The sequence below is a fragment of the Peromyscus maniculatus genome, chromosome 4 (genome assembly GCF_049852395.1).
Source record: "Peromyscus maniculatus bairdii isolate BWxNUB_F1_BW_parent chromosome 4, HU_Pman_BW_mat_3.1, whole genome shotgun sequence".
NCBI classification, from domain to species: Eukaryota; Metazoa; Chordata; class Mammalia; order Rodentia; family Cricetidae; genus Peromyscus; species Peromyscus maniculatus.
Window position 1 is genome coordinate 114,321,699 of NC_134855.1, and position 15,019 is coordinate 114,336,717.

Genomic DNA, 15,019 nt, shown 5'->3' on the forward strand with positions numbered 1-15,019 from the left:
AGAAATTTAGAGCAATATGCTAGAGAAACCCCAAATGACCAGGCATGGACTCTTAGCTGAAACTGGACTTTGAGGATGTTCTTGTTGGAGGCTTGGAAGCACATTGCTGGAAAGAGGACCTCTGTTGCAAAATGTGTAGTAAAACTGTCTCCTGAAGTTCTGTGAAAGGCAGAGCTTGTATGAGATAAATTCAGTAATATTATTAAAGAGATTTCAAAGAAAATGTTGCAGGTGTCAGTGGTCTCTTCTTTCTGCTAGGAGAGACACACACTAAAGGAATATTTTTTCTTTAAATAAATTTTTAAAGGGGAACCAGAATCCAACGGCTTCCAACATTACGATGCTCTCCAGTAGGCAGCCAGATGCTAGAACTGAGAGGTTCACTTTCAGGACAGCAAATCCAAGAGGAAAGTGTGGATGCACAATAGTTCAACGCCTGAACTCAGACCCAGAAGATCAGGCGAGAGGTCCTTTCACAAGTGTGCCCCATGGACATTGGCCAACCAGAGACTCACCAGGCAGACTCAGCAGCAGGTAAAAGAGCAGGAGGGCTATCTTTGGAACGTCTGTGGATATGACTTTTCCTTAGTGGAGTGAGCCACAGTGGGGTCCATGAAGTCTACAAGGCTCTTATGAGACCGTTTCAACAGAAACACTGCTAGCTTGATGTGGAAGGGACAGGGAGTGTGAAGTAAAGCAGACTCCCAGACTCCCCAAATGTGAGTGTCAGGGTAAAGCAGGCAGATGAAATGACTTTGGTGACAATTATTTGCTAAGCTTCAAGAGAAAAGATGGAGGAAAATTAAGAGGGTGGAGCTGGAGCCACAGAAGAACATTTCCATGCCTTATATTTTAATCGAGAACATTCTAATATTTTCCCGGCAGAACTTCAGGATGGACATCGACAAATGGATTCTTTCTACTTTCTGTCCTCCTACCCCCCTCAGTCACTCTGCTCTCCCATTTTGAGTCAGAATTTTTATGGGTACTTTGCTTGCTTTACCATTGTATTTGGAAGATGCTGGAGACAGACAAGTGTAGTTTTACATGTTCACAGATGGAGAAATGTATCCAGTAGCTGTACTCAATAGATCACACCTACATATTCCATTAACACCAAATTCCAAATTAATGGGGAATTTGGACTTTGAGATGATGGACTAAGACTTTGGGATTATTGGCTTGGAATTACTGCTTTTTGCATATGGTGATGATATTAGGGACATAGAGGAGTCATTTCATTGATCCATCCTTGATGAGTCCCACTTTTGTGCGGCTTACTAGTTTTTGTGGGCAAGGCTTCGGGCTTACTATGACAAAGTTGACAGGCTGCCACTAGCACAGTGTGCTTTTTGTCACCACACTGGTTATCTAGCATTAACTTTAGTGGAGGTGGGCTTTGAATTCTATGATTTTGTTCACACACACACACACACACACACACAGCTAACTAGTTTTTACTCTTGTGATGGCTTTAAGAAGCAAACTGAAAAGAAAAGTAGAAAGTAATTCTACTAAGATTCCAATAGGGATGGGTGTGGCTTCTTCCCATTAGGCCTCTAGATGGGACTGGAGCCTGCCTGTAACATTTTGAGACACTGAACAGGGAAGTCCTGCAAGCCAGGCTTAGACTCTGAACTTACAGAAACTGTGCTAATGAAGACACTCTTTGAGATGGGCCATTTCAGTGGTCAGTTTGGTTGGTTGAAGAAACACCTAAGGCATTAGTGAGGCACATCATTGGTTGTCGCTGTTGGGGTGTGTCAAGAGAGATTAAAGGGAGGAGGAAGGCCTGCCCTGAAGGAAGATGGGATCATCTCCTGGGCTGGGATCCCATACAGAGTCAAAAGAGAACAGGAAGAGAGTTGGCTGGGCATCAGCATTTTCCTCTGCTTCCTGGTTAGCACCTTAGACCAAGGCACTACCAATGCCGTGGCTTCCTCAAACTACTCCCATTGCTGTGCCTTCCTGCCACAGGGACCACATTCTTCTGGACTCTTCCTCTCTGAAGTTGCCCTTGGCAGGTTTTTTGCCACAGTGATGAAGAAAGTAATGAAAGACTTTTCAGCCTTCAAGTTTGTGAACTGTCATGAAACAGTGCAAGACTAACCCAGATTCTTTATATGTGATGAATGAGTGAGTAGCAAACACTTAGACCAGCCTACCTAAGCACACTTTCTATTATCATTATCATTATTATTATTATTATTATTATTATTATTATTATTATTAAGCTTTAAGAGCAGTAGCACTCCATTAGTTGAACAGTAATGTGATGTTTAGAAACCTTGGAAGTAAGAGTTTTAACAATAGTATAGAGTTAACAGTATAGGGAATTTAATCATAAAAATGAGGATTTAACAGTTCTCCCCAAACAGCCTATAGTTGAGATCTTAGTGTCCCAATTTCATAAGATACTTAATGAGAGATAAAATTAAATCTCTCAAGTTCCAGGTGTGAGTAGGACTCAGAGAGAGCCAAGGGATAGCTTTTTCCTTTGGATTTAGAGGGATTCTTTTCAGTTAGGTCACCACTGCCTGGAGGGTAGAACTGAGGCCAGTAAGTTTATCCTGAGAATATTTGGGCTTACATGGAATTTCCAGTTACCACAGCAAAGAATCGGAGCTTCATCATTGGTAAGTTCAGCTGTTAGAGCTCTAGATTAAGAGTTTTGTGATTGGGCGATTTGATGTGCAACTTTAAGAATGGTTAATTCAGGGAGCAGGAAGGATACCACAGAGAGCCAGCAGCATGCATTTGAAGGTGTAAGGTTTATCCATTTGCTTCTTGGCAAGTGCTTGGAATTTTCTGTTTAAATATTCTGCCTGACTAACTTGAGGAGACTGTGGATTGCATGAATGGAAGTCCCCAAAGAGGACCAGCACAAGGCATGTAGAAAGCTGTCTTAACTACTGTCAGGACAGGAGATGATAGTGTTTAAAATCTTTGTCACATTCTTAGGTGGGCAGAAGCTCACAGGTTAAACCCAGACTATCTAAATGAGAATCAAAGGATTCCCTTATCTGTAACACCTTTACAATAACTTTTTAATCATCTTGTGAAAAATTGATACCTTGTCTGAGAACACTGTTCACCACCTTATTTTTAGACATAATGCACTCTTACCGTCAGGAGTTAGGGAGTGTGGTGATTTACAGGAACAGGTTTTAGAGCCAGATAGTTTGGGGATTTGAATTTTTCTTTTTAAGTTGCCAGGTATGGAACTTCCAATATCTTTTGTTGAGGCGGGAATCTTACTTTAAGTTAACCTTGAACACGGCAATCCTCCTACATAAGCTTTCCAAGCATTGGGAAGACAATCATGAGCCATCATGCCTGGTTCCTACTTATTTTCCTAAACATTGATTTCTTCACCTAAAAGACAGAATCAGTATCACCCACTTGAAAGGATGATTTGAAGAGTAAGTCAGGTAATGTATCAGTCCCATAGTGTTAAACCACGAAGGTGAGTCTGGATCGGCTTTGCTTCAGGTGGAAAGGATGTAGATGGTATGATCTGATGTGAGCCAGGGGTATTTACTCTTCTGGAGTTACAGAATTTTCCAAGGAATGCTTTTCTTAAGATGACATGCAATAGAAATCTTGTTGCCTATCATATGCTGTGTTAACACCATGCCACAGATCATTAAAGTTCCATGGTCAAGCCTAAATTCAAGGCTCATCATGAGACTATGGCATGAGAAATGAAGACCAGTTTAGTAATTCAGTCAACCATGAATGAATGGTATCTGTGAATCAACTATGGGTTCTACAGTGACAGCCTCTGATTTAGACAAGGTCATCTTGATCACTAACATTTCTGACTCATGTTCACCCCTATTTTTTGTTAACCTCTCCAGGGCAACCAATATTCTTGTGCTATATGAAACAAACCAGAAAATGTCCCCAAGATAAAATATACCATCAGTTTACTTACTTGTTTGATGTTACAATATAAAGTTCTATGCTTGGGGTTATAATTTTCTTTTTGATCATCTTCCTATCAAAAACAAATACTCTGAGGGATGAGCACACAAAATAATCATTAACCCTTTGTAGAAGAAAAATTAACAGAATGAAAGTGCAGAGCAAGCAAAGGCAGTTGGGTCAGACAACAGAGTGTAACTCAAGTTAGAAACTATGTGGTGTTGGACTCAGCCAAGGTTTCTTCCCCCTCACTACTGGCTCGATACTTCATTAGTCATTCTATTAATGCCACAAATAACAAATATTGAACATTTTGTGCTCTATAAACATTATCTAGTGTTTGTCAATGGCATTCTTCATTCTGGTCAGGCCTGTTTCCTAGTATAGTTCAACCAACTTCAGATTACTGTAAGATCTAAAGCCTGCTTTTCTTCCCCATCAGCTTCTGGCCTGGAAGTAGAGCTGTATAAAAACATCAGTTCAAAGTGCTGTAAAATTTGTATGCATGTTCTATGTTGGGAGGTAGTCAGTTCTTCCATTTCTTCTCTGGTGTTGCAATCAGAGAATTTCACTGCAGAAGTGCCGAGAAAGGCATTTGTAACAGGGTGCTCAGAAGTAGACTTAACCATCTTTGTCATAAATGACTTCCCAGAGTTGAATTGTGATCCTAATTAGTCTTATCAATAAAAACCCAGAGTCAGATGTTGAGGGTGAAAGCTGGAAAATCAGAGAGCAGCCAGCCACCAGAGACTTCCTGTCTCTACAAAACCTCAGACTGAATGGGCCAGATCCAGTCTCCACTTGCCTTATATTTCTGTCTCCACCCCCTCAGTGCTGGGATTAAAGGTGTGGTCCCACCAACTGGCTCTGTTACTCTTTCAGATTGGTTCAATCTCGTGTAGCCCAGGATGGCCTTGAACTCCTGATCTCCAAGCTTCCTTCTCCAAAGTGCTGGGATTATAGGTGTATGCCACCACTGCCTGACCTCTCTGGTTAACTAACTAGTGGCTAACTTTGCCCTCTGAATTTTAGGGAAGCTTTATTTGTCAGAACACACACACACACACACACACACACACACACACACACACACACACACACCATGGTGTAATCTGTGAGTATGACAGGAGATGCTGAACTCTTATGAGATAACTGGTAACCGTTCTTCATGAAGTCTCTTTCAGTGGGACAGTTTTCATTGTGAACCTGGGAGCTGCCTTCCAAGCACTGTTGTGGAATAGGAATGACTAGTTAAGTTTACCAAGTTCCCCCACTGAGCTACAAGGGTGGAATAATCCGTTTCTGATCACAGAATTGTCACCCCAATGCCAGGATGAGCTTGTCAAGGGGCATTCAGGAGATCCCTGGTCAGTTTCTCAACATGGAAGCTGGGCTATCCCCTCTGGTGATGATTTTCCTGAGCATACTGTCCTGAAAATGGCAGCTTTTATTTCTAAGTAACAACAAGGCTATTTGAGTTTGGCTGCTCAAACTTAGATGGAAATTTTAGGGTGGCTGAAGTAAGAAACTATGAAGTACTGATGTAGATGAAGATAGTGCTTACGAGTTCTTATGAGAACTTATATGGGGCTGAGATTAGGCTTTCCTTTCTAACTTTTAGATTTAGTGAGGGAGAGGAAAACAGGGAAGGGGGAAAGAAGGGATGAAGAGGGAGAAGAGGAGGGGAGAAGAGAGGGAGGGATTGGGAGACTGATTTGTGGAAGAGGGGATATGTTAACAAGGTGTACACGTTGAAGTCTAGATTAATTTTATAGTGGAAAACTAGTGAGCAGTTTCCAGCCATGGAGGGCTCTCACACACGAAGACCTAGGCTTTGCTTGTACTCCTTTCTTCCTGTGTGAAATGGAATCTATCTTACCCAACTTCCTAGATTCGGCAGGTAAGACATGTTTTCCTAGTCCCCATGCGGGTGGGTTGGTTGAAAAGACATTTTCCAATTGCAATGAGGAGTTTTGAAGACTAAAAGGGGAAGGGTGGTAGAGCCTCTTGTCTTCATTGGCTTTTTGAAGTGTAGCAGTATGAGAGGCTTTGACAGAGGATCTTCCATCTGTCCTCCCGGTGAAAGCCTTGGTTCTGATCAACCGGACAAACATACACTGATACAGTTCTTTTGAGATGGAATTCTTAAAAATAGGTTTAAAGCATGGTTAACCTTCCAGACAGGTTCCATTTTATATAATTACATTCTGTTTTCAATGAAATTATCTCCATGAAAAGCATACTGTTTATTTGAAAAAAGCTTTGTGTGTGTGTGTGTGTGTGTGTGTGTGTGTGTGTGTGTGTGTGTGTGTTTCTCAGCAGTCTTTTGGCAATCATATAACTGCAAGAATTCATAAATCTCAACTTTGCACACCTCTCAATGATAACGCCCACTCCTTAACCTGCAAAATTATACATTAGATCAACATGGCAGGTAAACTTTAAATTTGATCTGACCTTTAAATGATCAATTCATTCCCTAAAAGAATAATTTCTCAATGCAAGACCTGGAGCTTTCACCTTTTGATGATGATCAGGCATCACACTCTTAACTACAGTCTCTAAACACTCTGTTCCTGCTCCCCTCCTGACATTTCCCTTCTCTTTCCCTGGCCCTCTCTGGCCACCCCTGTAGGTGATCTGTTTTCCTTTTAAACTCACTAAACTTGTTTTTGCCACAGGGTCTCTGTACTGCTTCTTCCTTCTGGCTGTGAATGTTTCCTATTTTAAAGTCTGCCTAGTTGTTAGGTAAGCTATGATGTTTATCTACCAAAGCAGACACTGGAAATTAGAAGTCCGGCTGGGTAAACATTAATACATCATGTTTCATGAGCTAAAATAGATGCTTCTATGCTCACCATTGTATCATAGTAGAGATAGTTATAAAACAAGAAGGAGCTGAAACTCTATTGACATAGAGGATAGGAAAGCTGTAGTGGATTGAATCTATGGTCTTTGAGAGGAGGCATATGGAAAATATTAGGATGAAAATAAAGAGAATAGGGGTCACTGAGCTAAGCTGAAAGATAATGTGAGGACCACAGTGTAGGGCAAAAGGCAGGCATGAAAGCCAGAAGAATCTCCCTGGGCCACTCCTCACTGTCACAGTTTCTGGTAGTTTCATTCAGCTAAGAGTATGACAAGTATCTGATAAAGTTTGATTCCTTGATGACTATTCTCAGTAATTATGTTAGACACTAAAATAAATAACTACTCTAATGTTAGGAAGCATACAGGTGTCTTATAGTTTAGGAAAGTATATTTCAAAACATATTAAAGGAACTAGGGACTGTCACAGAAGTTGGAATAGGTTGGCAGAGCTAGTGAAGCATGAGCAGGGAGGAAGAGAATTATAAGACCTTGAAGGTGGACTCATTCACTGAGGAGCTCCAGACACAAACTATAACAAAGGAGAAACATGGAGTGATTTTCCAGAATGTAGCAGCCAGAGCTGGAGAGTCTCTACTCTTGATGTTACCTGTTTTGTCTAGTAAGGGTATTTTTATACAGAGGTAGAAGACAAAAAAGGAAGAGAGAGAACCCCAACTTTGGAAATGTTATAAAATATTGACAACTGCAGAGATGAAGACAACCTAAGAGAGCTAGCTTGGTGACCTTCAGCCTCCACAGGATAAAGAGAAGGCTGCTAGAAGGCTTTGAAGGGTAGTCAATGACTTACCACCACATGAACTGGTATATCTCTCAACTCTCAGCAGAAAAGCTTCTTCTTGAAGTAAACAATTAATATAGAGACCCACAACTGGTCAATGTATAAACTGTGGAGGGCTGTGCCCTAAAATGGGCATCAATGTCATCCTGTATATCCCTAAAGGTTCAGTGGACATATACCCACAGGGAACAATGCTTTCTGGACACAACAGGGCAGTTGCACACATGAACTCACAGTCATTGGACAGCATTCACAAATTCTGAGCAAGTTCAAGCCAGATGTGATCCCATCAAGGAGGGAAGTCCCACCCCTAGCTGAGGAGATATTGGCAATTGATATCTGCTAGGAGAGGGAGAGTCAATTTTCTTTAAGGATATGACTCTTGGTAGGTCAATCATATTTAAAAACAGGCCTTAAATTCAAGAGTATTTAGAAGGCACTAATTAGTTTCCATGGATTGAAAAGTAAAGAAAAGAAAAGAAGAGAAAAGAAAAGACGAGATGAAGATGGGTACGTGTGGAGGTGGAAAGGATCTTGGAAGAGCTGCAGGAAAGCAAATGTGATCAAAATATACTGTATATAATTCTCAAAGAATTAACACATACAAATGTACAATCACACATATATACATATACATATACATACATACATATATATGCATATATGATATCTTTGAAGTTAGGAACTAGTTAGATTATGTATTAAAGATATCTTTGTAGTTTAGGGGCAAATAGGTGGCTCAGAAGTTAAGAGCACTTGCTACTCTTTCAGAACACCTGAATTTTGTTCACAATACCCACGCTGGATGTTTTACAAATGTTTGTAACTCCAGTTCTTGGGAAAATGACACCCTTCTAGCTTCCAAGGGCACCTACATGCAAGTATATGCATATACACATATTCTCACAGATACACATAAATAAATAATAAAATAAATCTCAAAAAGAGAATGCTATGAAGGTTAAAATAGAAAAGGGGTGGTCTGAAAGGATATACATGTTTACATGAATCCAAACTGTTAGGTTAGAGAAATTGTATTCAATTACAATAGGATAGGATATTATATTTAGTAATCTTTCTGGACTTAATGCTGACTCAACCACTAATAGTCAACTAGAAAAGATAAAAATTTCTTTTCATGAAGATATAGAATAATTGAAAAAAAAAACCAAAATGAGTACTGTTGTGAGGAACAAACTGCAGAAATCACAGATAATTCCATTTGATATGAACCCCAAATGATTGTTCTTAAATTTTTTGGTTTTAAGAATCTCCTAAATTTGTTCAGGATCCAAAAGACTTCTGTTTATGTGAGAATTAAAAACTATCTACTATATAATATGTTAAAAATCAGAAGCTGGTTTAAACTGTGATTTTTCACTACATTATCATTATTATTATTATTGATTTTTTTAAAGGCAGAATTTCTCTATGTAGCCCTGGCTGGCCTGGAACTCACTCTGTAGGCCAGGCTGGCCTTGAGCTTGGAGATCTGCTCGCTTCTGTCTCCTGAGTGCTGGAATTAAAGGCATGCACCATTACCACCCAAATAAGATATATATTTCTTTCTGGAAAAGCCTGCTGCATCCTCAGTAAGCAATGAAAGAGAATGACAAACGACTCTCAATTACTATGAAAATAGTTTTATAGTCTTGTAGACTTTTCAAAGAACCGAAGGTTCCCAAGAGTTCCAGATTGCACTATGAAAACCAAGCACTCATATGTTCATGATAATTTTATCTGTTATAGCACATACTTTGTAGCATCCTTCTTTAGAAAAATGATTAAGATATAAAAAGTTACAATTTAAACTAAACTCAAGTCCTCTGTATTTATTTTTTTCAATCTTGGGTGAAAAAAGAAGTTCAAGAATAATTATATAGTATGACATCACAATAAAGTCTAAATATACCAAAATATTTAGAATTATTGCTGTAATACTAATTCAAAATTAGAAAGAAATAGAAAACATTAAGTTGTGCTGATCATGTAAAGTGGAAGTTGTGATGACTTTTATGTTTCTGCCTGTTGTATTCGTTAGAATGATTTCTGGGCTGTAACAAAGGGAAAGGATGTGCTAGCTTTAGTCCAGTGAAAACAATGACTTCTTCTTTATTTTGAGGCAGAGTATTGCTGTGTAGCCCAGACTGGCCTGGAACTCACACTCCTCTTAGTTTTGTTTCCCATGTGCTGGGATTACAGGCACACGCCACTGTATTCATCGGGAATAGTGGTAGTTACAGGATGTTGTCCTATTCATCAGAGCATCTAGAGTTTGTTATAAATGCAAACCAGTGAGGAACTCCAGACACACTGAATCAGAATCTTCAGGGTGATGTTAAGAAGGAAGAGGATTACACTAAGCCTCTCAAGACCAAGTTTAAATTCAGTAAGAACAAAGATATACAACCATTCAACCTCCCTTTGCATATAACACACTTAATTCAGAAACAACTTGGCTAATATTGCTTATGATGTTCTTATGAACAAAACAGTTAAGTATGAAAAACAGTTTTGGTGGGAGAAGAAGACATGTTAGAAATTGAACCCATTGAACATATGCTAAGCACAGACTGTATTACTAATCTGCATTTTCAGCCCTTGTCAAATGTTTAAAAAGAATCCTCTCCTTTGACTATTCAGATCTCAGTCAATTTGCTTGGAGGTGCAGCCTTGTTGGAGTAGGTGTGGTCCTGTTGGAGGAAGTGAGTCACTGGAAGTAGGCTTTGAGGTTTCAGAAGTTCAAGCCAAGTCTAGGGGCTCCCTGTCACTTCCTGCTGTCTGTGGATCCAGATGTAGAATGACTCTACAAAGGACAGGTGTACCTTTGCAAAGTGTAGGCAAAATATGTAAGCTGGAGTTTCTGAACAAGAGCAATGGGAGTTATGATTCACCAAAGAATACTGGTTGCTGTTGTAGATTTCTACTCAAGTAAACCTTCCTGAAGCCTGCTGTCCAGTGCTGAAGACCACCATTTAACCACAAATAAGGGAAGATACACCTCTTTCATGGGGTCACAATTCTAATTCAGCCAGCTAAAGAGATAATAGAATCGTCTATCACTTATCAACTATGTCCCTTGTTTATATCTTTTAAAATCACTTTACACATAATTTAACACAATTTATCCACTATCCATGCTTGCACAGAGTAAGTATTAGTATAATGAATGACAGAGAAACATGAATTTTGTTTTTTGTTAGTATTGGAAGACACTGGAGTGATCTGTTGGATAATCCGATAAACATCTATGATGTTTTACTCCCATGGAGAGCTTGTAAGCAACTGTCTGATAAAGTATGGCATTTTTTTTTTACCCTGAGGTAAAGAAGAAGCTGCAGCATCTGAACTGTCTTTGTAGTAAGTGAGTATATCTGAAACTTAATGAGTTGTCATTCTGCTTCTATACAGTTGTCATCATGAACATTCCTTGTCCAAAACCTACCAGCTCTTTGGGTAAATTATAGCCTATTCAATGACTGAAATTATTAGTTAGTATTTGAAATAGTTCTTTCTTAGACAAGGAAGATAAATTTGAAGAGATATATTTACCATATAAATTATATATATGGAAACATTTTTGTGAATTTATGTATATACCTGTAAATATGATTTATTGCTATTGAAATCTGTTTTCATTACAGCATTTATAATAGTAAGTATAAATATTTTGAGAGCAAATAGAAGACAATAGAAATATGTCCAGAAAAATATTTGATTAGGGCTGTTGCTGATATTATCAGAGAAGATGGATATTACTGATAGAAAAAGAAATTCATTTCACAGCTTAATTTTACACCTAAATTTTAAAATAATCAGTATCTGAAGACAGACTACCTTATTTTTTATGTGCCACAAAATGAAGACTAACTGCGGCTAATATATGGATATTTTCAAAAGTCACCCAGCCTTTATGATGGTACATTAAATCAAATCAGACCATGGTTCAACGTGAAGACGGAATCCTCGCATACCTTCATGGGTGCCAGCTGTATGGGAGTGATGCATGATGGATCCACCATGGGCTTGGGCCTGTTGGCTGTGTCTGCTAACAGGCTGTGCCACTGCTGGGGAAGGCCAGTAAATTTCTGCTCCTGTGGATCAAACCCAGTGTGAACCCTGTGTTCGAAGTTGGATGGGCCAGATATTTCAATCTTTTTCTTTTTCTTCCCAAACATGATGTAAAATCCTGTGAAATACAAGAAGAAAACAGGCAGCTCATTATATTTTGCCACCAGAAGATAAAAAAACTTATTTTAATTAATCATCCAGTTACATCATTTTAGTTATCTCTCACAGTACTGATTTCAAAAGATAAAAGTTAGCTTTTTCGGGCTGTATAGATTAGATAATTTCATTCTCAGTCTTTGTTCTTGTCTTGAATGATGCCTGTGGATTACAGTTGCTTGTCCCATGGATGCTGAATTTGGCCTATGTGACCTGCACTGATCAATGGTCTAGATAATGAGCAAGTCGGGTGGGGGTGCTTGGAAGCTCTGTGTGCTCCTACCCCAGTGTACTTGCCATGAAGATTCCTCAGGTAGATTATACTTCCTAATCCTCGGTTTTAGAAGAAGAGATGTATGAAACAGACACAAGCACACACTGGAGTCAAGACCCATCTGAGCCATTGTTAAGCCACAGCTGACAGATGTAAGGATGTTATACATGAAGGGTTATGTTTCCAACTTGTTTCTCATATAGCATTACTGAAGCAAAAGCTGACTGATTCCCAAGGTGAAGCACCTCAAAGTTTGGTATATAGTCAAAATCCAAAACACATATGGGGCAAAATAACATTATATATATATATACATATATATAAAATGAGCTAATGATTACTCAGCATATAAATCAATTATTATAGATAGAAATAAATATTTATCAAATACTTAGAAAATCACCTGGCCAAAGTAGGTAGGTCCTGTAAGTATTAACTGCAGCAAATGGTGACACTGTGCTTCATGGTTCTGGCAGCCTGTGATGTAACTTAGCTTTGAACACTGGGTTATCATGCATTACATGTGAGTACCGTATTTTAGGTGTGTGCTTTTTGACCAGGGGTACTCACCTGTGAGTAGGATAGTGCCATGGAGTTTATAAAAGGTAATAAGAGCCGAGCGGTGGTGGCACACGCCTTTAATCCCAGCACTCGGGAGGCAGAGGCAGGCAGATCTCTGTGAGTTCGAGGCCAGCCTGGTCTACCAAGTGAGTTCCAGGAAAGGCACAAAGCTACACAGAGAAACCCTGTCTTGAAAAAACAAAATAAAACAAAACAAAATGAAACAAAAGGTAGTAAGACTATTTCTTGGGGGACTTAAACATTTACTTTTCTATCTTGGGGATCCTTATAGCAGTGTATAACCGTTCTGACAGGATTGAAGATGTCCTACAGAGAGAGATTTGTGCCCCAGAAATCCCACACTGGGAGAAGGAAAAGGCTGAAGTCTGGTGCTGACCAGAGAGGAGTTTGCCACAGTGCTGAGATTTCACACAGTGCTGTGAATGTGTAAGAGCACTTTTTAGGAGAGACTGGAGAGTGGTGCAGACAGTAGTGACTGCTATACACACTTTTTGCCCTCTATTTAAACCTAAGCCTTATACTAACCCTGGAAGACAGAGCTGGGGTTCACTGGACCTCTTAGTTCATCATAATGTGGCCACATAGACTAAATATTCTTTTTCTGCCTTTCCACATTACTTGTTAGTTTGATTGGTTTATTGGTGATGGGTGACTCAACCTGGCTTGCTAGGATGCTGTTAGGGTGCAAGCATCAGCTCAGATCATTCCAGTGATGATGGCTCAGCTGGTCAGAGCTTTGTGTCTATTAATACCGTCTCTCATTTCCCCCCTTTATTCCATTTTGCTTCTCTTCTTCTTTGGTTAGACTCTCTTCCTTCTTCTCACCATTTATTGCTGTGTTTTAGGTAGTCTCTCTTCTGCCTTCCAGCTCTCTCAAGACCCTACCTTATCTTCCACTTGCATAAACATTCTGTTACAGACATACGATCACCCACAGTCCCAATTCCCTCTCATCTGTTAAAACTGGGCTCTGAAATGTTCCCAAAGGCTCAAGTATTGAAAACTTGGTTCCAGGAGGGTTTGCTATTGAGAGATGATTAGCTCATGTAGGCGTTCAACAGGGCTGTTTGGAAGTGGAATCTGTTGGGTCATACAAATCTTTGATGGGCATATTTTGACTCTGACCCTGGCCCTTGCTTCCTGGTCCACATGAAGAAATTGTGCTCACTGCAATGTTTCTTCTCATTCTAGGACCATTGTCATGGGACTTAGTAACTATGGACTAAGTCCTTGGAACCTGTGAGCCAAAATATGCCTCTCCTTCTTCAAAGTAACTTTCTCAGGTCTTTCATCACAGGAAAAAGATGTGAAGAACATAGAAAAAAGCCCTCTGTCCTTTATGGGTTCTACTTCAGAGTAACCTGGACATCAATGAAAGATGGTAACAGCTCAAATATTTTGTTGATTTTTTTTAACTTTAAAAACATTTAAAAGAAATTATTTAGCTGGGTCTCATTTTCATGCCTTTAACTATATACTTGGCAGGCTGAGGTAGAAAGAATGCCCCAAATTCAAGGCTATTCTGGGCTAAGTAGCAAGTTCTTGTTCAGTCTGATCTACAGACTAAGACCATGTCTAAAAAAAAAACACAAAGTAAAGCAAAACAATAAGAAAAAGAAATTCTTTAGACACTTTAATATATAACATATCACACACTATAAGGGAGTTAATACACACAGGTCTGATGGTCTTGAAACTTGGGCACACTGAACTGGAAGTAAGGAAGTGAAGGAATCAGGAGAAAAGGCTGTTGCAGGAACAGCCTGCAGAGTCTAAGTCCTCTCTCACACTGACTCCAGATTCAGATATATAATTTGCTGTGGTCTGTGGGACCAAAGATAATAGAATACAAGTATTCAATGTGCTGACCATATCAGGGCTTACCCTCTTGCTGCTCTCATAACCTGAGGTCTACATAAGTAAAAAAGCCCTGTTATTCTGTTGGAGCACATGGTCATCTGTCACATCAGCCATCCCTCACTAATCCCCAGCAGTAGAGCTGCTTATTGGATCTGTAGCTCTTTGCATGGGACAGACCATCAGCAGGAAAACTACTCAGATGAGCTGCATCCTCAGTTTCTGACCTGTCAAATCAGGACACAAATACTTTGGACCATTATTTTTGGAAGCTGATTGTTACATATAGACAAGCTAATAAGAACCACCTATCACCTCCTGCATAGCATCTTTATGCACTCATCACTTTTTCAGTTTTTGATGCTCCTAAGTTTCAAATAGAAACATCCAATCTGGGCAGCTACATCAGCTATCACACAATTGCCTTAAATGCAAAAGAGTCTTAATTGTGATGCCATGACCTTGGTAGTTGACTGCTTGGA

At 39.5% G+C, this 15,019-nt stretch overlaps 1 protein-coding gene across 1 annotated transcript in view; it reads right to left on the bottom strand.

Annotated features, from left to right (window-relative positions):
- Window positions 1-15,019, bottom strand: part of Pak5 (p21 (RAC1) activated kinase 5) — a 305,931-nt gene that overhangs the window by 80,507 nt on the left and 210,405 nt on the right. Inside the window, exon 3 of the mRNA XM_006983961.4 lies at window positions 11,572-11,786. Within this exon, the coding sequence (XP_006984023.1) occupies window positions 11,572-11,775 (204 nt within the window). The 5' untranslated portion in view covers window positions 11,776-11,786. The remainder of the gene's footprint in view (window positions 1-11,571; window positions 11,787-15,019) is intronic.